General features: G+C 46.1%; 1 protein-coding gene and 1 pseudogene across 5 annotated transcripts in view; both read left to right on the top strand.

The window, feature by feature from the left end:
* The window catches only part of Zbtb46 (zinc finger and BTB domain containing 46), a 74,180-nt gene that overhangs the window by 27,530 nt on the left and 21,454 nt on the right, over positions 1-25,196 (top strand). For all 5 annotated transcript variants that reach the window (XR_005501903.2, XR_005501902.2, XM_063283896.1 and 2 more), the window contains 2 exons: positions 8,443-9,412; positions 20,144-20,431. Coding sequence is in view for 3 of the 5 variants with exons in the window: in XM_063283896.1 (XP_063139966.1) it covers positions 8,476-9,412; positions 20,144-20,431 (1,225 nt within the window). In the remaining 2 variants the exon portion in view is untranslated. Of the gene's footprint in view, positions 1-8,442; positions 9,413-20,143; positions 20,432-25,196 lie in introns of those variants that run through there.
* Positions 6,700-6,800, top strand: Rnu6-663 (RNA, U6 small nuclear 663; annotated as a pseudogene).

The following is a 25,196-nucleotide window of genomic DNA, read 5'->3' as shown; positions in this document are numbered from 1 at the left end:
GTTCTCCACTGGGTGATGAACCAGTTTCTGTTCCCAGGAGAAAATGTGGGTGAGGCCCCTGTCTCACTGTCTCATGACAGCTAATCAGTTAGAGCATTTTGGAGTATTGCTTTCCAGTTAGAGATCATTTAATCTCTCCTGCCAACCTCTCTCTTTCCAGGCTTGGACTTAACAAACATAGAGCCCCAGTTAGTCTCACACTTTGAATCCTCCTGCCTCAGCCTCCTGAGTTAGTACTCAGGATTACAGGCAATCACCACCACGCCCGGTGCTTATTTAACTTTTTTTAGTACTACTGTGAGCAGCAGTGATGTAATGTAGTAGAATTCACTTTACGCAGTCGTGTCATGCCCCTTGAGGCTTCATTCCTGTGTTTTCAGAAGAGAAACGAGCCATCTAAGTGTCTCAGTGTGGTAGAGGACTGAGCCAGTCAGGGCTGCTCGACGCTTGCCGTGCAGCTTGCAGGACTGCGTACAGGGATTTTTTTTTTTTCTGAGAGAGATCAAGCAGGGCAGCCTTTGCTTTTCCTGGTACTGGGTGGCTACTTGGTAGAAGTGTGGCTGTTATAAATGCCACAACTTGAATTTGTGAGTCACAGAACTTTCTGCTCCCTTGGTCCTTAGAGCTGCATTTATGCAAGCGCTGGGAACTTAGCTTCGGAGCTTGTGGCACAGCAGAGCCCTTACAGGTACTCTCTGTTTTCCCTTCTCAAAAGACTTTACTATTAATCATATGGGATTAGGCATCCATGCTGATGGCCTTACCCTGATTACATCCGGATGACCTATTTCCAAATATGGCCACATTCTGTGGAATTTACATAAGTTTGGGGGGCTCAATTCAGCCTCTCACAGCTGATCCTTTGGGTAAGCAAGTACAGAATTATAAGAGTTATAGCTGAACAAGAACTTCACAGAATTCTCTGCCAGACATCGTAGAGCACACCTGTCATCCGTGCTAGGTTAAAATAGTTGGTGGTGCACGCTTCCAGCGCTCAGGAGGCAGAGGCAGAGGCAGGTGCATCTCTGAGTTTGAGGACAGCCTGGTTGATAGAGTGAGTTCCAGGACAATCAGGACTACACAGAGAAACCCTGTCTCAGAAAAGCCAAAGTGGAAAAAGGTTCTAGGACAACATGGGCAACTTAGTGAGATCCTGCTCAGAATAAAAATAGTTAAATGAATGAATGTTGATGGTGTGTAGCTCAGCTGTGAATACTTAACTACTATTCATGAGGCCCTGGGCTGCCAATTTTTTTTCATCAGCCTCATTGAAGTATCATTTGTGTACACACACACACACACACACACACACACACACACACACACACCTCCAACTAAGGTTGCATAAAGTGTAATTTGATGATTCTTTATTCTATCAGACATTTCCTGTGAGCTTTTCATTACTCCTCCCTCATTGTACCTTGGGCTTGGACACCCTCCTAAGCTCTTCTTGCAGAAGGACCTGCCCCCTTCAGTTTAGCTTCCTCAGATCAGCACACTTATGTTAGCAGACATCTTTCTGTGGTGGAAACAGGCAGGGTGTGCAGGGAACCCCTTCAGGAATACAGGCCTGTACTAGAGTCACAGGTTTACCTTCTTTTGCCGAGCAGGATCTGTTGATGGATCTTCTCTTGGGTCTGTCTCTCCACCTCTTGAAGGTCACTGGGGGCCATTTTCCAATGCAGCTGTTGAGTGAACTGATTTCTGTGCATGTATCTTTTTTGATCATCCTCACATTTCATTGTTCCTGACTGTAAGTCATGTTTATGTGGCACTGGGCATTCTTGTTGTCTGTTTTGATGTTTTGAGACAAGGTCTTGCTTTATAACAAGATCTTGCTCTTAAGTCCAGGCTGACTTTGAACTTATGACCCTCCTGCCCCAGGCTCATGAATGCTGGAATTACAGGCATCTATAATTTGGCTCAACAATTCAAGATACTGCCAAATCACTTTTAAAAGTGGCTGTGTCCGTCCTCATTCCTTCCCCTCAGCTGCATATGAAGCTTCCTGTTGTTTTCACGTCTGTCCATTGTGATTGTGGCGTGTTAGTGGGTGTACAGGGACCTCTTGTGGTTTACGTTTGCGTCTTACTGGTGGCTGAGTTTAGTCACTAATGTATCTTTTCTGTGCCATATTTGGTCATGATGTTTCCACCTTAGATTGTAGAAAAGTGATCCTGAGAGAAGTCTTTGTACCCACAGTCCCTTCCAAGTCCAGGGTCTGTGGGTCACTGGCAAGAGAATCTGAATAGTTGGGCTTTGAGATCTATCTGTGACATTTTTAAGCAAAAACATTTTTATTAGCGTTTTTATTACTGTCGTCATCGTTTTTGTTTTGTAATGCTGGAGATCGAACTCAAGGCCTGGAAAAACATGCTGAGGGAGTTTCATTCCCAGGATGTAAAGGAAATTTCAAGTAAAATAATTGAAATTAAGTCAGATGTGAGAAAAAAAAAGTGAGATAAAGTTTGAATGTGGCCAAAGCGTGTGATGTTTGAGAGGAATGTTTACATCTGAAGTGTCAATTAAGACATTGGAGATTTTTTTTTCAGGAATGTGCCAAGGGAGAAGAGCCTGAAGGTAGGGTTTCTGTGGCAGTGTTGGAGCCCAGCTTGTAGGGAGTGACTTGAAGTTGCAGGTAATGAGTCTCTGAGTCACCAGCCCTGAATGTGAAAGTGCACAGAACCAGCGTGTTGGGATGTGACAGGAGCACTGGACTACATCAGACTTTGTTGACACTTTGTTGAAGCTGACTTTGAACTTGAAATATCCTTGCTTCCACTTCTTCAGTGCTTGGACTATAGGCATGCTCTATTAGTCTAGTCAGGGTTTGACATTGTCATTAAAATCAATAGTCTTCACGAAAGAGCTCTATAGGGCCAAAGGAAACACTCTACCCAATCTGTTCCTTACCTCAATACATCAAGCAGGAAATTTGGCAGTCTTTGATCTCCTGAGCCTTGTGCATTTCAAGGTGTGCTGCTTGGACTTTTCCCACGGGCATCAATCATCACATGGGAAGCTGGGGCGGGTAGTAGGAATCCCATCTGCAGGAGGATAGCTCCTGCTTGTGACTTCTTATGACTGAGGACCCTTTACCATCAGTGCTGGATGGACAGAGTTCCGTTCCTGCCCAGATATAACCCTCATGGTTGGAAAGTGAAGGCTGCACACAGCTGAGCAAGGTACCTATCCCTCCTCCCTCAGCATCACTGTACACCATACTCCTGCCTCTCCTCACTGCCGGGCAAACTGTACTGAACAGAGCTAGCACACACTTGCTGTCTCCATTCGGGTAAGGGTTCTGGCTGGAGCTTCCAGTGTAGTAAGTTTCTCGTTCCTCAGCTTTGGCATGGAGTCAAACTCCACTTGTTCTGTTGGCTCTGTGGTTTAAAGTGACACAGACACAAAGGTCAGGTACCTTGTTGGCTGGCATAAGACAGGCCTTCAGCTGCCCCCTCCACTCTTTGGACTCATTATATATCTGCCTATTGTGTCCTGAGAGTTTGCGTGGAGAATTTTACAGGTCCTTGTCAACTACTCAGGGTGGTGTGACTTTGGCAGATTGGTATATTCAGGTTGGAATCTAGAGTGAATTCAGGCTGTTTCAGTGAACTCTTGTGAAGCCTGTTTAAGCGCTTCCATTTAAAACTGAATTATCAATGAGCGTGGCAGTGCACAGCTTTAATCCTAGCGCTTAAGAAGCAGAAGCAGGAGAGTTCAAGACCAGCCTTGTCTACATGTGAATTTCAGGACAGCCAGGATTACATAGAAAGACCCTGTCTCACAACTAAACAACAAAACCGTGAAGTATCCTGTGGATAAAGCAGGTACCAGAGAATTTGTAGGGAAAGAAAGGCCACTGAAGTTTATGATTCTTCCTTCTATCACATCAGTACAGTGTGGTAGCATCCATCCCAAACAACTCCTTGGCTCCCCAGCCCTTTTAATACTGATTTGGCCTCCGTGTTCTTGTGATGGTAAGGCATTCCTCTATGATCCTATCTAATGTCACTTGCTTTAGCTACTTTGTGGGTTCTTTTTTTCTTCTACCCTTTCAGTCTCCTAACACTAGATAAGAAAGAAAAAGCATAGAAAGGAAAGGAAAGAGATCCCTGAATAAAGTCAAGGGTTGGAATGGGGAGCAATGTCTACTTCCTGCTGATTAGGGATGTGGAGTTCCTCGGGGCAAGTTTGATCTTGGGGCAAGATAACCCTCAGGATATCTAATTTCTTCTTGTTGTTTCTTCTTTTGTGCATGACTACTTAACAAACGGTGACCAACAAAAACTAAGAACCCCCACCCACCTATCAAGGCCCAGCATTTATAGACCCTTTGAAAATTACCCACAATTCCAAGCATCACACAATCACAGCAACTGTCTGCAGCTAGCAAAAATCACACCTCTGCTAGAGCACGAAGCAAATCATAGGCAGCTGCTGCAGACAGTCCGCAGTGGCTCCCTGTCCCCACACCTGGGATTAAAATGAAAGCACATTTCCATTTCTGTGTTTGTTTGGTTTTTTTTTTTTTTAAGAAACTAAAATTATCACTGCAATACAGCAACACAGATTCTTCTTGTCCATTCACAGGGGTGTGTCTCATGACCAGGTCACCAAAGCAGTCGGTTGTCTGTCCTCCTCTCCCACAGGGATGTAGGAAGCCCAGCCTGTAGTCAGCTTCTCACGTGCCTGGCTGCTCCCAGGTGCCCAGTGCAAGAGACTTTCCGTTCCCAAACTCAGTTGCCAAAGCCACTGGACAAAAGCAGATGAGCAGCTGCCGTGATTCTGCTTTGATGAGGTTGGTGTGGTGTCCACAGATGTCCTTTGGATGTTGTGGGTGTCACCTAAATCTGCCTCTCCTGTGCATCCCCAAGACAGACCAACCTCTGGAAAGACAACTGACTCTTCTCCTAACTGAAAATGTACCCCCTTTCTTACCACAAAACCTACACATATACCACTGATTTTAAGTTTCCTGATAGGATAATACATTAATCATTTTCAGTTTATGTTGGAGTTATTTCAGAAATGCAAACCCTGGGAGGAGATAGTTCATTTTAGTTCCTAAAGAAAACCTTAATTCAAACTTATCACACACACACACACATACACACACACACACACACACACACACACACACACACACACACACACACTGCTCCCTTGTTCTCTTTCTTTCTGTGCTAGAGATGGAACCCAGGTTTTTACACATGCTAATCATCTACCACTAAGTCCTATCCCCAGCCCTAAGAATCTGTTATGGGGGATGGGAAGATGGCTCTGCAGTTAAGAGTAGACAGTAAAGGGGTTGGGGATTTAGCTCAGTGGTAGAGCGCTTGTCTAGCAAGCGCAAGGCCCTGGGTTCTGTCCTCAGCTCCGGAAAAAAAAAAAAAAAAGAGTAGACAGTATTCTTTTACCAGACCCAAGTTTGATTTCCAGTACCCACATCAAGTGGCCTAACAGCTGCCTGCAACTCTAACTCCAGGAGATCCAGGATCTGATGCCCTCTTCTGGACTCCAAAGATTCTTGCACTCACATGTGCATCTCCCCCATTTAAAAAAAAACAATGTGTTTAATAAATATGGAAGGTAATTATATCTCATATAAAAATAATAGGTATGGGTTGGGTGTGGTAGCATATACCTTTAATCCCAGCACTTGGGAGGCAGAGGCAACCGGGTTTCGGTGCATTTAAGGCCAGCTTGGTCTAAATCGTGAGTTTTAGGTCAGTCAGGGCTACATAGTGAGATCATGTCTAAAGTGAGTAAATAAATAATGGAACATACACTTCCTGGTTTGAATGTAGGGTACTTAAGTTTCTGATGTCCTTTGTCACTTGGCTGTCACTGGCTGTGGACTATAGGCATCAGCTGATACTAACTAGGTGATTTCTTCCATTTGAAAGAAGCTCCGATTAACTCCTCCTTCAACATGAGTTAATCAGAGGGAGATAAAGCCCATGTGAAGAGTAAAGCCACACCTCAGCCCAAACATGAGGGTTCATACCTGGAAGTGATGCCTGCCTCAGGGCCCTAGTGAACTTGGAGTGAAGACTTGTTCATCTGTGAGCGCATGTTCTCTAAGGCCAGTCCTGAGTGCAGTTCTCTGTCTTCTTGGTTACCTGTTGGGGAATCTGGCATTCATGTTGGTGTGGTAGGGCTGATGTACAGTAGGAACATTTTAACCACCGGCCTTCAAGTCTTCAAGGAAGGTCTTGCTCAAAGCCACAGCCTTAGAACCTGCTCAGGGCCCTGCTGCAGAGTGACTCTTCTGGATGGGGGGATGGTTTTGTGTGATGTCACTGAGAGTTTAGGTGGGCGCGCTTGGACTCTGCCATCAGCAGAAGGAAGACAGATGAGGGTGGGACAGTCTACTTACACTCTCAGATCAGATGAGAGGAAAGCTGGGAACCTTACTGTGAATGAGGGATAGGAGTTGGGGACCCTAGCAATCTGAGGAAAAGGAAGGAACAGTTTCCTGCCTTATTCTCCCAGCCTTCCTCTCTGGAGACATTTGACAGCTTATGCTAGGTGGTGGCTTGGGGAGGGTACAGTGTTGAAACACATTTCAGTTAGTCAAGAAGAGATGGTGCTGGGCCTGGTGATGCATACCTGTGGTCCTAGCTCTTAGGAGGCTGAGGCTGGAGGATGGAGAATTTGACCTTGAAATTCATAGTGATACTCTATCTAAAAAAAGGGGCTAGAGTGCTTAGTTTAGCAGCATAAGAATAATACAGAGATTAGTATGGCCTCTGTACTAGGATGACATACAAATCTGTGAATCGTTCCTTATTTAGAAGAAGAAGAAAAAAGGCTGGAGTTGTAGCTCAGTAATAGAATACTTCCCTAGCATGCATGAGGCCCTGGGGTCAGTCCAGCAATACCAGAATGAAAAGATTAAAAAAAAATGACTTAAGTCCCTGTCCTGCCCAGAGGGGTTCCACAGGGAAGGAATCCTGAGACTTCTATCTAGTTTCTCCTATCTAGACTTCTTCTGATTCCATCTAGTGTAACCCCTTTCTAAGAAGGACATTTTGCCATTTCAAGTGAGCACCACCATTTGCTGATCAGCTGGGAATGGGGAGTGTTTAATGTGTTCAGATGATGCTGTGTAATGATTTTGCCCTTTTCAGGCAGTCTTAGGGATTGGATTTACCCTCAAATAGTTCAGGTGTCAAAATTCTGACCACCAGTCCCCCAGCACCTCAGAATGTAACTGCCATTGGGAATATTATTGTCGTAGATGTAATTAATGAAGAAGAGGTCATTTGGGGAGGCTCTGGGTCCCACTAGGAGGGATGTCTTTACAGAAAGGGGAAATTTGGACACAGAGCACACAGGTAGAGATGGGGTGCTGTTGCCACAAGCCACACCAGAGTTTGCTAGCAGCACCCAAGTCTGGGAGCAAGGCACCAGGGCTGGATGTTTTTGTATCCAGACTTCAGTGCTGCAACTTGGGTTACAGCAGCCACAGGAGATGTAATGTCACAAATGATGAGGGTGACTGAGTCAGGAGAGTTACCATGTGTTCTGTGGTTCTCGCCGTGGGCCTGTCTTTGTTGAGGGGATAACTAGGAGAATCTAACTGCTTTTGGTATGTTCCGTGGACTCTGAAAGCCGCTGATGAGCGAAGCTGTGGTCAAGCCCAGCCCAGGTCTGGATAGTGATTAACCCTAAGCAGAACCTCTGCAGCTGAATAAATCCAGAGGTTTAGAAACTTTTCAGGTCTAGTTCTGTGGCTGTCTGCTGTGAACTTTTGCTCTGTATGGGGTTATGGTGGGGTGTGTGTGTGTGTGTGTGTGTGTGTGTGTGTGTGTGTGTGTGTGTGCGCGCGTGCGTGTATGTATGTATGGTTTTTCAAGACAGGGTTTCTCTGTGTAGCCCTGGCTGTCCTGGAGCTCCCTCTGTAGACCAGGCTGGCCTCAAACTCAGAGATCCACCTGCCTCTGTCTTCTGAGTGTTGGGACTAAAGGCGTGAGCCAGCACTGCTGGCTTTAGTTTTAAGGATGTTTCATCAAATGAGAGGGAGGAAGACTGCAGGCTAGGTTGTTTAACCTCGTTTTCCAGTTTGGGTGAGAAAACAACTTCGTCTACTGGTGGGCAGTTTTATTTTGTCTGGATATTTTAACTGTTGGGTGCAGAATTCTGTCTAGAACTTCCAAGTCTGTTATGGTGCTAGAAGTGTTTCAGACGTCTTGCCCAGGGACAGGGCTGGTGCTGTTTGAGTGGGTCATGACCCCTTACCTCCTTAGTACATCTGTGCTGCAGAGCCTGTGAAGATGGGCCTGCTGTTAGCATTTGTCTACTCTGCCCTGACTTGGCAGCCTGTGTGTGGGCGGAAGCTGACCCTCTGCATGTCCGCCACTGTCATTTACCTGGACTGATTTCACAGCAAATGTGTTTTATATGTGGGTAACTGTTTTCTTCCTCTCCCCACAGAGTCTATAGAAGACATAGCCGCAAGACTCCCAGATGAACAACCGAAAGGAAGATATGGAAATCACTTCTCACTACCGGCATCTGCTTCGAGAGCTCAATGAGCAGAGGCAGCACGGAGTCCTGTGTGATGTGTGCGTGGTGGTGGAGGGCAAAGTCTTCAAGGCACACAAGAACGTCCTGCTCGGGAGCAGCCGCTACTTTAAGACACTCTACTGCCAGGTACAGAAGACCTCTGACCAGGCCACCGTCACTCACTTGGACATTGTTACAGCCCAGGGCTTCAAGGCCATTATTGACTTCATGTACTCTGCCCACCTGGCTCTCACCAGTAGGAATGTCATCGAGGTGATGTCAGCTGCCAGCTTCCTACAGATGACTGACATTGTGCAGGCCTGCCACGATTTCATCAAGGCCGCGCTGGACATCAGCATAAAGTCAGATGCCTCAGATGAACTCTCAGAGTTTGAGATCGGCACTCCAGCTAGCAACAGCACAGAGGCACTGATCTCAGCTGTGATGGCTGGAAGGAGCATCTCCCCATGGTTGGCTCGGAGAACAAGTCCTGCCAATTCTTCTGGAGACTCTGCCATAGCCAGCTGTCATGAAGGAGGAAGCAGCTATGGGAAGGAGGACCAGGAACCCAAAGCTGATGGTCCTGATGACGTTTCTTCACAGTCGTTGTGGCCTGGAGATGTAGGCTATGGGTCCCTGCGCATCAAGGAAGAACAAATTTCACCATCACATTATGGAGGGAGTGAGCTTTCATCTTCCAAGGACGCTGCAATACAGAACTCTTTATCAGAACAGGGTTCTGGGGACGGCTGGCAGCCCACAGGCCGGAGGAAGAATAGGAAAAACAAAGAGACTGTCCGACACATCACTCAGCAGGTGGAGGAGGACAGCCAGGCCGGCTCGCCTGTACCCTCGTTCCTGCCCACGTCAGGATGGCCTTTCAGCAGCCGAGACTCAAGTAAGCCGTTTTTGTGACAGGCTGGGTGTAGGCAGCCCAGTTCACTGTGCTGATGATGAACCATGGCTGTTGGAGAAGTGGTACATTCCCGTGTTCACACTAGTGGCGTCCTATGATCACCTCTGTCTGTCTGTCTGTCTGTCTGCCTGCCTGCCTGCCTGCCTGCCTGCCTGCCTGTCTGTCTGTCTATCTCTATCTATCTATCTATCTATCTATCTATCTATCTATCTATCTATCTATCTATCTATCTAAAATACTTTTTGTTTTCTCTGAGACAAGGTTTCTCTGTGCCTTGGCTGTCCTGGAACTCACTCTGTACATCAGGCTGGCCTCAAGTTCAGATATCCACTTGTCTCTGCCTCCTAAATGCTGGGATTAAAGGTGTGTGCCACCACCGCCCATGGTCACCTTCTAATACCGATGTTAGTATGACTGCAGGGACTGTGCTCTGCATAACTCAAAGACTAAGATGGCTGAGTCCCTAACAACCCTGTGTATCCGTTACATCAATGCAGCTCTAGCATGTAGAAGCTGCCCGAGTGAGGCTTCCGTGAAACCAACAAGATAAGCTGTAGTAGGGCCTGTTGCTGGAACAGTAGTTGAGGAAGCTCATCCATTTTGAGTTGGCTGCTTTTCTTCATGCACTGGACCTTCATGCACATGTACTGCCAGGGCCACCCAGAGTCAGACTAGAGTGGGTCTCAGCTCTGCTCCTCACCCCAGACTTTGGCTTGGCTCTTGGTCCTCAGGTTCTTGCTGCCTCAAACTGGGATGTTGTAACTAAAAACAGCTTTACACTGAGGGGTGAGTGTGTCTGTCACAAGTTGTCACAAGCATGTATTATTCTTCCTGAGGACCCGTGTTCAATTCCTAGCATCCATGTCTGGGAGCTCACAATTACCTGTAACTCTAGCTTCAGAGAGGTCTGATATTCAGATGCATATACCACCACCTGTATAATTAAATTTTTAAAACTTTTATTTTTCTTATTTTTTGGTGAAGATTTATTCATTTTCTTTTATGTGGGTGGGTATTTTACCTGCATGCACTGATATATGTGCCACATGCTTGCCTGATGAAATGGGTCCCCTGGAACTGGAGCTACAGACCGTTGTGAGCTGCCTTGTGGGTACCAGGAATTGAACCCAGGTCCTCTAGAGGAGCAGCAAGTACTCTTAACTACCAAGATGTCTCTCCAGCCCAAGCTTTTATTTATTTATTTTATTTTTAATTACATGCGTATGAGGGGGAATGGTTATTATATGTGCACAAGAGTCGAGGTATCCACTGAGGCCAAAAGCAGATGTAAGCTGCCCAACATGGATGTTTGGAGTCAAACTTGGGTCCTCACAAGAGAGGAATACCCTTAACCGTCTTTCCAGCCCCTCCTTCTGGTAGATGTTTTAAACTGAGTACTTCAGGGGTTAGGGATTTAGCTCAGCGGTAGAGCGCTTGCCTAGCGAGCGCAAGGCCCTGGGTTCGGTCCCCAGCTCCGGAAAAAAAAAAAAAAGAAAAAAAAATAAACTGAGTACTTCACTGGCATTAAGTACATTCATGTTGTGTACTATCCTTCTCCAGAACTTAAAAAAATTAGATTTATTTATTTTGTATGATTTTTTTTCTTTTGTTCGTTTTTATCTTTTGCTTTTTGAGACAGGGTTTCTCTGTGTGACATCCCTAGCTGTCCTGGAACTCACTCTGTAGACCAGACTGGTCTCAGATTCACAGAGCTCTACCTGCCTCTGCTTCCTGAGTGCTGGGATTAAAAACGGCATGCACCACCATTGCCCAGCTTCGTATGAAAGCTTTGCTAGCGCTAACGAGTGCACACCATGTGTGTGCCTGGTGTTGGCGGAGGTCAGTGGAGGGTTTCGTATACACTGGAGCTGGAGTTATTGATGGTTGTGAACCATGGTGTAGGTACTGAGAATGGGAACTCTGTAACCATCAGTCAGTACTCTGTAGCCCTGTACTGGAAGGCCTCTTTGCTTTGACATTCTGTTACTCTTACCCAGTCAAGTTCTCATGGCTGATTAACGAGGCCAGGAGTATAAAGGCTCATGTCTTACAAGCTGGACAAACAGAGTGTGATTCCTGAGACCTCTATAAAGATGGAAGGAGAGAGAGAACCAGCTCCCCAGAGTTGTCCTCTGACCTCTGGGTGGGCACTTACCTGTGCACGTGTACACTCATACACAAATACATGCAATACAAATTATTTTGGAAGACTTAATTTTTATTTTACGTATATGAATGTTTTGCCTGCATGTGTACATGTGCATCGCATGCACACTTAGTGCTCACTGAGATCAGAGGTCAGAAGTGGGTGTTGGATCATCTGATACTAGAAAAGGTGGTTGTGAGTCACCGTATCAGTACTAGGGACTGAACCAGAGTCTTCTTCGAGAACAAACGCCGTTAACCGCTGAACCATCTCTCTATATACACTTCAATTTTTTTTTTTTTAAAGTTCTTCATTGCCCCGTGTTTCCAATACTGAGCTACAAAGTACAGAGCTAGAGCAAGACACTGAAATGATTGTAAAAGTTAGTTTTGTTCTGCATTGCTCCACCTTGGGCTGAGTCATTTTCTTTGCTGGGTGTCTTTAGGATAGGAAGATATGGAGCAGAGTTCCTGGGCTGTACTGACAAGGTATCAGCGGCATTTGTCATGGTTGTGACAGCCACAGATATCTCCTGACATGTACACATGTCTCCAAGCAGCCCCCGTGCTCCCTAGGGATGGACTGAGCTGAATCAGAAGAAGTAGGTCATTTCCTGATGGTTGTCCCTCGGAGAGCTACTCAAGGCAGTAGGCATGGATAGTGATGTCTGCCTGCTGGATTTGCTTATGATTTTTTATCACTTTTGACCCAAACCTGGTGAATGCTGAGACTTTTGGGGTACATTTTGAGGCTCGTGGATGGTCAGAGCCTCCACTTGTCTCAGAATACATGTGTGTGCCCAATGAGTTATCCTGCAAGTGACAATGCCGGGAGCATGTATGCCATGGGAGTCAATGGTAAATTAGGAAGTGGAACAATTCCAGAGCCTGTGGGCTGGAGGTTTCAAATGCAGCCAGTGAGCAGAAGGTGTTTTCAGAATTCAACAAGTGATTTTGGCTGTATACCTCCCTTAGTCTTAAATCCTTGGGTTGCCAAGGCAACTGTGAACTGCCTTTGCTTGGGGATTCTGAAGGCTGAGATAAGGATGTGAGATGTAGGCTGCAGCGTGGGATGCTTCCTGCGTGTCATGGTAATGTGTCATTCGTTGAGCCTCTGCCACCCTGGCTCTCAGATTAAGATTAGGAAACATAAATCATGACACTTGATGGGGGTCAGTTTGTTTTCACTAAAGAGTTAGAGATTGATGTATTATTTATAGTAGGAGAAAAGTCTCTTTGCTAAAGACACACATCAGGCAGACAGACACATGTCAGGTACCATTTAGGACTTTGTGAGCAGTTGCTCAGATGTGAAACCTTCAGATAGGTCCTGACCGCTTGCCATGTCCTCTCTGTGTGTCCCCATCCTGGTTCCTGGATCACTTAACTTTTACAAGTGATTTTCAAAACAAAAACGCATTGTAACGCATAGGTCTGAAAAATCAGTGTTAAAATTGATTTCACTTATGTGCTAGCTGGTGGGAGCTGCCTTAAATAAGCATATCAGTTATATGTAGCCATGTGATGGACACAGGCAAGCCTTCTGGCTAGATACTCATCATTCCTCTCTGGAACCCCCTAGGGTGGAGCCTCCCCTGATCCATCTGCAAAGAGAGATCAGTGATGATTCTCATGGTAGCCAGTGACGCGCCTGTGAGGTGAAATAGTAGCTAGTTCAGGCATGATGGAGAAACACTCCAGGGCCCAGCTATACTCCTTCCTAAAATATATTGCAAGCATCAAAAATGTAAAGCTATTTCAAAGTTAAAGGTTTTGTTGAATTAATGTGCTGGACTTTAGGAAGATTGAGCCTCCACACATTGGGACTGATCAGGACCTCAGTGTGGCTCCAGCTGAGATGAGGGGTTGGGGGGGCAGTGTCACCACACTCTGTGAAGCCTCCTTGCCTAGAGGATGGATGTCATGGGCTTTCAGGATGAGCCTCTTTCTTTTCCTCTGGATTAGATGCAGCCTACATTTCTCATCCTAGCAGTGAATGGGAGCTAAAGGGAGGCTCAAAGCCTCCTAGGCTATCACAGCCATCCTGGTCCACACAGCACAGATAGGAAGACTCACAGGATAAAAACCATGTGAGCTTATCTTTGTCACACACGTACAAATTTCATGGTTGTGAAGAGTGTCCCAGGCTGCTCTGGTGCTGACTAGGCTTGGACATTTACCACGATATTGATAAGGTCACTTTTTCACGCTGTCATTTAGGAATTTGATCATCTTTAATTTTTTTAATTTGTTCTTCTCTCATACATTACATCCCAACTGCAGTGTCCTTTCCCTTCACCCCTCCCAGCCCCTCCCCTCCCCCAGCCCCAGATACACTTCTCTTCTGTTTTCCTTCAGAATTTATCTTTGTAAAGAAAACACTGTGTGGCTTTGAGGGGAAGGTGACAGCACCCTCTCAGCCTGCCCACACCCCACATTCCACAGCACCGATCTGGGCTTCACCTTACTTCACCCTCTCTGCTCATCTTCTCGCCCGTGTGCTTTTCCTCTGAAATACGACTGACAGAACCTCCTGAAGTCAGTTCTGACTGGGCCCTGCATAGTGTTTAGGGTGGCAGCTGGTGACCAGACAGGCAAAATTGCTCTTTTGAGGGTGGTTTTGTTGGAAAGGAGGACCTGGCACTGAGGCAGAAAAAAGTTGATCACACCAGCCTGCCAATCCTGGGAAGGACAGTGCTTTTGCCTTAGAACAGTGGGAGGCAAGAACGGGAGGCAAGTGAAAGCAAAGGTCAGAAACATGGAGATTTATGGGAAGGGTGTCCTGGCATTCAGGAGTGCTTATGACAGGCTGGGCTTCAGGGTCTACTTAGATTCTGATATACACAGGGTACACAAAGTGACTTCATGTAGGGGGGCAGGTGGACTCAGACCCACAACCTTCCTTTCGCATCTCTAAGCAGGCCTTAGCCAGAGCCTCCTGGTGGTACTGAAGGGTCTCATTGTCCCTCCCTCTTCAGGCTGAGCTCTACTGGGAGTGTTTCTTTTGTCCTGGTGTTTTCTAAAAGCATTCAGTTTACAGAGGGTGAACTCACAGACCAGCCTAAACGTTCTTTGAAATGAAGAGACTGTTGAGGCCGGTATCTAGCAACTCCCGGTACCTGGCAGAGCTGGTAGTGTATGGACCCCACCAGAAAAGTCCAAATAGTGCTTCCTGGTCTGGTGGAATGTGTCACCTGGGCTGAGGAATGAAAAGACAAGGCGGCTATGTGGAGGGATATGCTTCTGGGAACCTAGCAGTCACATGTTGAGTTGACAGTAGGCAGAGCTCTGGCTCCCCAGACTCTGCAGGGATTTTCTGGTTTATTGAAAGAAGACATGTTGGATGCCAAGTTGGCGGGATAGTCACCATGAGGGGAGCAGGGCGTGTCTGTGGTGGTATTTCTTGTTTGCTTTGTTTTGTTTCACTAGCAGATCTCACTCTGTAGCCCAGACTGGCATGGAACTTAGGACTCCCCTGCCTCCACATCTCAAGAGCTGAGATTAAAGGTATGGGCTTATGGTGGTGCTCCCTGTGGTTAATTTCCTACTGTATTGCAGGTCTGTAGTTTGACAGCATGCTGAACTCTAGGCGACGAAGCATCATTGGCAAGATTCCTACGGAGACACTGCCTTTCAGTCACATTCCAGGACATAGGTTCTCCTCTGGCAGCTCCTATAAGACCTACCCATCTGGTTGGGTCCTGTTTTCATATGAGCTTGGAGTTTTTATTCTCTTCGTTTCTTTTTTTTTAAATGCATAGACTGAGCCACAAAAGTCCACACTGATGCTGGCTCCCAGAGAGCTGGCCACGCTCCATGCCGCCAGTGACACTGCATGCCATAGCAGCCTCCCTATATAAATCAGGGACTTACGTTGAAATGTTTAGACTGACAGTTTCTTTTTTCCAAGGCTCTACACTATAGTCTGTGATAAATCAGATTAAATCATGGATATAAAAGTAAGAAATCAGATGGTAAACTTATATCTACTGGATTTATTGATACTATTTTTAAAAGTATTATTTTTTGTTATTGTTGCTGTGTGTGGTGATGCACACATGCCTTTAATACTAGCACTCAGGAGGCAGAGGTTGCTGCTCTCTGAGCCCAAGGCCAGCTTGGTTTACAGAGCAAGTTCCAGGATAGCCAGGGTTCCAAAGAGAAACCCTGTCTCAAAAACAAAACATAAGCTTACTATTGTATTTTATGAGTGTGGGTATTTTGACTGAATCTTGATCCTGAAAGAGCAGCCAGTACTCTTAATCCCGAGCCATTTCCTCTCCAGCCCCTAGACTCCTGATACAGACTCTCACATAGCCCAGGCTGGCCTTGAACTGACCCTCCTCCCTCAGCCTCCTGCATGCTGGGACTGTAGGCTTAAACCCATTATGTCTGGTATAATTTCATGTGCTAATTTGAAAGCTTTCATGTAACGACTTTCTTCAAGGACTTTTAAGGTTTAGTGGCAGAGGTCCCAGAATTGATCCTTACGACCACAAGATAAAAGAAAATGAGAAAAGGTAATGAAAGTCATTTTAAAAACTGAGGTTGCTGCAAGCCGGAATGGCTCAGTGTCTAAAGGCACTTTTTGCTCTTGGGGAGGACCCAGGTCCAGTTCCTACCACCCACCATGTTCACAGCTGCCTGCATCTGCACTTCCACAGCATATAGTGCCTTCTGTTCCCCACAGGTACCGACCGCATGCACATCATGCAGGCAAAACACCCATGTATCTTAAATAAAAAGAAGTCTCTTTTGTTTGTTTATTTGTTTTTATTTGTCTTTGAACACAGGGTTTCTCTGTGTAGCCCTGGCTATCCTGGAACTCACTCTGTCAACCAGGCCTGCCTCAGTCTCAGAGGTCTGTCTGCCTCTGCCTCCTGAGTGCTGGGATCAAAGGCATGTGGCACATTGCCTGGCAAAAATAAGTAAATCTTAGAGAGAAAAACAACTGAGGAGTCAGACGTTGGGTGAACTTACCATGGAGAGTCGTGATCAAATATGTACTTGCTGCAAATAGGCCATCAAGAGCCCAAAGTAATTTCATCAAAGTCAAAGTTGATGAACCAGTGATTTCATTGAGCTTACTTAGATAACGAGGGTAAGGGCTATGTGGGTAGCAAGGGTGACCCCAAAAGGGCTACATCACCAAAAATTCCTATGGCAGCCAGATAATGACCACATAGACGGACTCCTTCATCCCGTTAACCTTTGACTCCATGTGCTTGATCACTTTTTGAGACCGTGAGACCATATAAAGAATTACATTTATCTGACAGAGAGGGGCTCTCTTCTATGAGCATCAACAAGCCCAGTCCTGAGGTTCATGTAGTCACAGCTGCTCTAAGAGAGTAATAGCTATCAGGTCATAAGGACACCCTTCTACATCAAATACACAGCAGAAACACGGGGGAACTGCTAACCCTGCAGTTCACTGAGGTGAGCGGCACCTTCAGCCTGCATCCTGGGGATCGCCCATCCCAGAGCTGATCCACATGGCTTGGCCTTTGTCCTGTTGAGGGCACCTTGCCAGGTCGAGTTTCTACACGAGTGGCGGGCAGCTGTGCGTTACTCTCCTGGTGAGTTGACTCCTTCCCCATGAACGTAGGGCACTGAGATACGCACACATTACTACACTGTTTGGACTACCACAGCTGGCACTTCAGGACCCCGGCCTTTGTATAGCATGCCACTAGGTTTTGTGGCTTAATGCAACACATTTGAGTTACCTGCAGCTCCAGGAGTCTTGTGTGGTCAGGAGATAGTAGGCAGATTTCTGCAGCCCTCAACTAATGGCCCACTCCATTCCTACCTTCCCTCCATTCTCACTTCTTTAACTCTCCTGCCTTTTCCTTCTGCTACTGAGAACCTTGTGATTCCAGTTAAGGCCTGGGATAGTCTGCCTTCCTTCTCCCCATCCCTGCTGACTTCCTCAGAAGGTGACATAATCACAGACTCTGGGGATCAGACTATGACATCATCTCAGGCTGTTGTCAGCTTTCTCGTGGGCAGGTGTATGATGAAGTGAGCTCTTTTGAGGTATAATACACACGTGGTAAACTGGAGCTTTAACGTTTACAAGGTAGAACAATATTGTTTGTAACTCTAATGTTCTATTAGAGACTTGTTCATAATTAAGGAACTTGTTCATAATCTGTTTACCTTAGAGCTATGTTTTGGAGAGAGTAGGGACAGTTCTTGTCACAGTTGACTGAATGACATAAGTCTGGAAGCCAGTGACAGAGAAACTGTCCAAGTCCTACTATCATTCTCTTGTTTCTAGACCTAAAGGTCAGCAAGTTAGATGCCATAGGGAAATTCAGATTCTTACTAATCCCTAAGTGTTAAGGTGCAAAACACTATAGGTCTGGAGGGATGGTTGAGTGGCTCTTGCAGAGGGCTTGGGTTCGAGTCTTAGCACCCAGTGGTGGTTCACAATCATCTATAACTCCAGTTCCAGGGGGATCTGATGCCCTCTCCTGATTTCTGTGGGCATCAAGCATAAACGTAGTAACATCCAAATATGCAGGCAGAGCACACACACAAATAAACACCTGGAATCTAGTATTGATATGTCTGTCTTATTGGTTTTCTTAAATCCTAGGTCATCCAAAGTGCATGCAACCTTCCCACAAGTATTTGAATGGTTTTTAGCTTTTTAAAACTGCATCCAGGGGTTGGGGATTTAGCTCAGTGGTAGAGCGCTTGCCTAGCAGGAGCAAGGCCCTAGCAAGGCCCTGGGTTCGGTCCCCAGCTCCGGAAAAAAAAAAGAAAAAAAAAAAAAAAAAACTGCATCCAACTGATGTGTCTGAGGGAGCTCCTGACACTTCCCTAGTGATGAATGGCTTTTCTACTGTGGAGTTTTTCCTTTTTGATATTGCTGTTAAGCATTTCTTTCAGGATGTCAGCCATGGCCTAGGAGGCCTTGAGCATATAGAAACACTAGTATTTTCTTTATTTCTAGTGTTTTCTTTCTATTCTGTGCATCTGGAGAAAGGGTCTGGGGGTCATTAGCACTTGTCTTTCAGGGACTCTTCTCACTGTGGCCTCATAGGACTGTTTCCTCATTAGGACAGGAGCCTACAGCAGGAGCGTGGTGTAACGGGTTGGGCTCAGGTCATTTGTGGGCCATTTTTGGCATTTCTGCCCTCTTTACTTTCTCACATTAAGGAAAACAGATTTCCTTGCTTGGTCACTTCAGCTGTGCCTTAACCAGAGTGCCTTAGGCCAGTTCACTTTTCAGAAACTGCCAACCTTCCACAGCGAGTTGCATGAACCATGTTCTCAGTTATGCCGAGACCCCGGGTTCTCCGTCTCCTCAGTGATGCTTGCTGTTTTCTGTTGGTTTGGAAGATGTTGTTCTCACAGACGTGAAATTATTTTTCTTACAGTGCTGGGAACTGAACTCAGGGCCTTGGGTATCCTAGGAAAGCAATTACCACAGTCATGCCTGACTTTTATCTAAGTGCTGGGGATTTAAACTCAGAGCTGCATGTTTAATGGGAGGTGTTCTTAACCCATTAGGCCATTGCCCCAGACGTTTTCTATGTTTTTAATTTGCATTTCTCTGATGACAAAGATGTTTGATTTGTGAGATTATTGGCCATCTGTGTCTTTAGGTAACTGTCTAGTCAGGTCTACTACATGTTTTTATTTACCTTTATTATTGAATTATAAGAGATTTCAGAATTGTGATATATGTCTTATCAGCTGTATATATTTGGGATGGAATATGGTTCAGTGGCCGAGTGCTTGCCTAGTACTTATAGGAATTAGATTCAATTTCCAATACTGTGTAAACAAGGCATGGTGGCAAACACCTGCAATGCCAGGACTTAGGAGGTGAGGGAGGAGGATCAGCAGCTCAAGGTCCTGCTTGGCCACAAAGTTAGAGCATACCTGAGATCCTGTCTCAGATGTGTAAGGTCACTCTGAGTCGCACACCTCTCCATGCTGTGGGTTGTCACTGAAGCACATCGGCTTTCACTTATTTATCTTGTACCTCATTTTATTTTTGAGATGGAACCTCATATATCCTAGTGGTCTCAAACTCACCGTGTAGTTAAATCACCTTGAACTCCCCGGTCCTCTTGCCTCTTCCTCCTACATGTTGGAACTGCAGGCATGCGCCATCATACCTGGCACAAGGTTTTTAACTGTGATAAAGCCCAATTTTTATGTTTCATTGTTAGTGCCTTTGGTGATAACCCATCATCGAACCTGAGGCTATATAGAGGTTTTCCTTTTAGGAGATTTAGCTCTCATGGTAATTGGTACGTATTGAATGCCCCCTATTCTTTGAGAGGAGGAGATTCTGTGGTAGCCCCAGAGCTGGGCCTAGGCTCAGGTCTGTGGCACCCAACTGAGAGCCTTCTACCCTGGTTCTGAATGAAGCTCCCATTGGACTATAAAGTATACTGTGCTGTGTGGCGTGTTATGGATCTGGGCAGGTGGGAACAGTAGTAGCACAATATAATAAGGGTTCATGTTGCTCTGGGCAAGTGTTGGCCTGTCTTCATTTCCCAGTTGAAATATCCCCAAATGACCTGTGTACCTCCCCATCCCCAGATGTGGACCTCACGGTCACTGAGGCCAGCAGCTTGGACAGCCGAGGCGAGAGAGCAGAGCTCTATGCTCATCACATCGATGAGGGCCTCCTAGGAGGAGAAACCAGCTACTTGGGCCCACCCCTCACCCCAGAGAAGGAGGAAGCACTACACCAGGCCACTGCAGTGGCCAATCTTCGTGCTGCACTCATGAGTAAGAACAGTCTGCTGTCACTCAAGGCTGACGTGCTCGGTGATGACGGCTCACTTCTGTTCGAGTACCTGCCCAAAGGTGCCCACTCACTGTCTCGTAAGTGCAAGTTCTGGTGTGTCCCTGTGTCTTGCTTTGATTTAAGACCTCGTCTCCACCCTTCAGACCCTGGTGTTACTGAGGATGAGGTTGTGGCTGGCGTCTGTCAGGCAGACCGCTGTGGGTTGCAGCCACCTCGCAGCTCAAGACCTTTCAGGAAGTAGACTGGCTCTGAGTCCTGCTTTACAGCATGCTTGCTTTACAGAACAAAAAGGGTGTTAGTATGTGTTACTGGGCAGCAAGAGGGAGAAGTGAGCGTTTGTTGGGATGTTTTGTGCTCAAATTTGAAGCATCTAAACCTAAGACCCACCAAGCTTACCATTCACACAATTAGTAAACCTAAAACTTAAGTTCCTTTTGAGCCAGTGGCAGGTCTGGTGCAGGAGATAGTCCTTTGTGTCCAACGGACAAGCACTGGCTCCCTCTGCTGGTGGCTCTGCCTAGCCTTTATGCTGGGATTTGTTCTGTGTAGGAGACATGCAGAGAGCCACTGACCCGGGGATGTGGAGCTTGCTTTGTTCTTGCTAGAAAGTGCTGGTCACACGTGTGTTTTTAAAAAGGAGTCGGATGCTACATTTAAGGCCTTAGTGTGTCAGCTGAAATACAGACCGTAGACTGACCACGCTACAGCTGAAGAGCAGCTGCAGTTTAGCAGCTGCCTCCCCCGAGCTGCCTTTTCCTGTGAGACAGGAGGCATTAGCATCTGCTGAGCTCATAGCCACAAGACAGACCACTTCCCTTGTCATAGTACATACTGACTATAGCAGCCATCTATGTGATGCTGGGAGAACGGTACGACTACCCTGGGTACCAATCTAGCTCCACAACTTCCTGTTTATCTGGTACTCAGCATGAGTGCGAGAACATGACGATACTTTTCTCTGTGGGGGAGGAAGAGACACACCTCACACTGGAGAACATGAGGGGTATCCTCTCCTAGGAAGCCCAAGTCCATGTGACTATGGTGGTGACTGGTCATCCTCCAGGGCACTGAATTACAGGACAGTTTCCAGTCACCTTTGAGGCTGGTACTTTGGAGCATGTTTACAGCTTTGTTCCCATGTGCACTAAAACATTATTGGGCTTTTGTATTGTTTTGAGGAATTATGCAAATTACTTATGGCAAATAAAGATCAAAGGTGGAAAACGATGTCTGCTCTCTTTCTTTCCAAGTCAGCTCTCCAGTGGCCGTGAAGGCCAGCTGGGATTAGCATACTTTCAAAAGCACTTTTAGGCCTTGTTTTCCACGTCTGAGAAGCAGGGATGAGGCCAGTCCACAGCTGCCCCGACTTGTTAAACAGCATCTGAGAGCGTCGAACATGGCGTGGACGAGCCAGTGTGGGCAAATGTCTCAAGAGCAAAGTGTATCTATGTGCAGAGATTGTCGGATTCCTCAAGGTCCCAGAGTATTGGTACAGTTCATGGAGGTGGTTATAGGGGATTTGGGACACCTGGAGTTCACACGAAGAGAGGAGTTCTGAAATTCAGCAACTTTTGTGGATAACGTAGAACAGTGGAGGTGAGGCAGGATCTAGATTATTCTCACTCTTCCTACATACTCATGGGAACAGAATAGTGTAAACTCCCCGATCAGGAGGGGGTGTGGTAAAAAACCCTCTTTTGTTCCTTGGCTCCCTGGTTCCCCAGATACTGTTTGTCCTTAAGAATAATTTTGGAATGCAGGTTTTATATCATTTCTGTGTCTGGTAGCTTCGCTTTGGCATGAGCTCTGTTCAAAAGAAATTTTAGCCTGTTTTTGCTGGGGACATGCATGCAGTAAACAGAGTCAGAGGGCGTGGCCAGCCCCAAGAGTTGATTTCCCTTTCTGTCTCAGGATCTTTGGTGCCTCTAGGTCTGACCTCAGAAAACCCTTCCTGTCCTGCTGTGTTTGAGTGACCCTGGTCCCAGCCAGGCCAGGGTAGTAGTTAGCTGGGAAGGCTGTGAATGTGTGTTTTCTTTCTTAAACCTCTCTTCTGATATGAGTTACTTCTCGGTTTGTATTTCATAAAGCTTGGAGGTGGTATATGGCAGCAAATGTCCTTGTGACTGTCCTTGATGCTTAGCATACACCCCCTACCTGTATTTCTGCAGATAGTCAAGGCTTTTCCTGTTCTTTCCTTCACAGGTGGAACGGCTTTGGGTTTGATATTTTGTTATTTCAATGATGTTTTAACTTTCTTGTTTTTAATATCCTAAATATGTTTTCATATACATTTGCCCTTTTATTTTCCACGTATATGGCCAGAAGTTGACAGAGTCCTTCTGGCTGTAGGGGTAATCACCTGTACTCCCAGCATCAAGGACGTTGAGGCAGAAGGATAGAGAGTTTGAATTAACCAAGTCATATACTGAGATCCAGTCCTTTCCTTAAAGTGGCAGGATTTGGGGGTTTCAGGAATTGTGTGGTTGGCTGGACAGTGTGCTTTATTTCCCCGTCACTGGGGCTGGGTTGTTATGAGTTTGGGGGAGATGAGTGACTGGGTAGGAGGGGCAGCCCGATTCCACAAACCAGCCTAAGCTAGTTCACCTTCCCGTTCTAGAAATGCATCCTTTGAGCTGCAGGTGTCTTGAAGGATCCGAGCATCTCCTTTCTAGGGATGTATACGCAGGGATGTCAAATAAGTTTGAAAAGAAATGCCTAGTGTTTGGTTGGATATTTTTCAATTCCTTTCACTGGGGGAGCTCATGCTTCAGCTCCAATGAGCTCCAGAGAGGCATTTGGGAAAGAAGATGACCCGTGTGACAAGGGTATCAGGATTCTGGCTGCTGTGTTCAGCTGGATTTGGTTTTCTCCTGGAATTCATAACTACCGTATGAGTTGCTGGCAGCAAGCTTTGTCCAGGCGTGGCTGAGACTTCTACTATAGTAGCTGAAGGACCCATTCCCAATGGGTGTGGAATGTTGTTGGAGAAAAGTGACTGTAGCTCCTTCGGTTTGGTAGCTGCTTTGTGGTAGAGGATAGGAAGCATGGGTCCTAGCTGTGACCCAACTGTCTGCTCTGATATGGATGTGGTCTGGTATTTAAAGATTTTTATTATTGTTATTTTGTACTGGGATTGACCCTAGGTCTTATGCATGGTAGACCAGCGCTCCTTCACCGAGACACTCTCTGGTTATTTATTTATTTATTTATTTGGTTCTTTTTTTCGGAGCTGGGGATCGAACCCAGGGCCTTGCGCTTCCTAGGCAAGCGCTCTACCACTGAGCTAAATCCCCAACCCCTCTCTGGTTATTTTTAGTCTTGATTTTGAGACAAAGTCAGAATCTTGATAAATTGACCAATTTGTGGTATAACTCAGACAGATCTCGAGTCTCCTGTTACATTCTCTTGGGAGCTATAATTACAGTCCTGCCTGGTTAAGTTGTAGATTTTTCTCTCATTATTTTTTTTTTTTTTTGAGGCAGGGTCTCAGGTAGCTCAGGCTGGCTTCAAGCTTGATATGTAGCTGAGGCTAACCTTGAACTTCTGACCCTTCTATCTCTGCCCCCCCCAAGTTCTAGGATATAGGAGTGTGCACCATCAAACCCTGCACTTGCTGGTTCTTAAATATATACTTAAATTTTTTTTCTTTTTTTCGGAGCTGGGAACCGAACCCAGGGCCTTGCACTTGCTAGGCAAGCGCTCTACCACTGAGCTAAATCCCCAACCCCAATATATACTTAAATTTTATGTGTGCATGCATACACGTGCCTGCCAGCCATCTGCTTGCAGAAGCCAGAAGAAGGTGCTAGATCCCTTTGTAGCTAGAGCTATTCCTGATATAGGTGCTGGGAATTGAACTCAGGTCTTCTGGAAGAGAAATACACAGCCTTGACTGATGTGCCATCTCTACAGCCCCTCTCACTGTTTTTAGTGTATATGTGTGAGTTCACTATCTCTTCAGACACACCAGAAGAGGGCATTGGATCCCATTACAGATGGTTGTGAGCCACCACGTGGTTGCTGGGAATTGAACTCAGGACCTCTGGAAGAGCAGTCAGTGCTCTCAACCGCTGAGCCATCTCTCCAGCCCACTCTGCTACTATTTTATAACTTGTGGGTGCTCATTGAGCCATCTGAGGCCTTGGTACCTTCATTTCTTCTATTGTACCTGAAGAAATACTGCAAGCGCTGAGTCCATGGTTTACAAGAGCAAATAAGACCAGCTGCCTTAGGAGGCTATGACACCACAGACTGCCACCGTTTTCACTATCTTTGATGACCTAAAAGTGCCATCCCCAGGCACACCGATGGATGGTCCCCTGAGGACTGCATAGCACAGTTGTGTCCTGTGTGCATTTTCCATGTTCCTTTCAGGTCCTAAGGGCTTAACTATCTACCTTCAAAACCTACTCATTGGTGGAGTTGGCACAGAAGCTGGCATCATACTGTGCTTTGGAAATAATTCTTTCCATAGCCACACACCCCACAGGGCAGAGGCCCAGGAACCTATTCTACAGAGAACAAAGGCGGCTTGTTTTTGGCTTAGAGATTGTTGAAGAATATTTCCTTATGGTTTAAACAAGCAGTCCAGTATGGTAACCTAATTCTAGATTGATTTGGAATTTTAGTTCATCTCCTATAAGGGGCTTTGACAAGCTACATGTTCAGCTGGAAACAGGCTGGGACATCTTGGAGTCCTTTTCAGGAGTTTTTGGTTCTCAGAACTAGGTGCTGCGAGTTACAACTTTCTGTGCTACTTCCTCTAATGGACTCAGTTTGCTTCTAGAAAGAGACCCCATCCCAGACAAGTCATAAGCAAGGACTCTTGCTATTGGAATTGGC

Source organism: Rattus norvegicus, chromosome 3, assembly GCF_036323735.1.
Source record: "Rattus norvegicus strain BN/NHsdMcwi chromosome 3, GRCr8, whole genome shotgun sequence".
Classification (NCBI taxonomy): Eukaryota; Metazoa; Chordata; class Mammalia; order Rodentia; family Muridae; genus Rattus; species Rattus norvegicus.
Note: the sequence above shows the minus strand (reverse complement) of the source record. Positions and strands in the feature narration are given on the sequence as shown.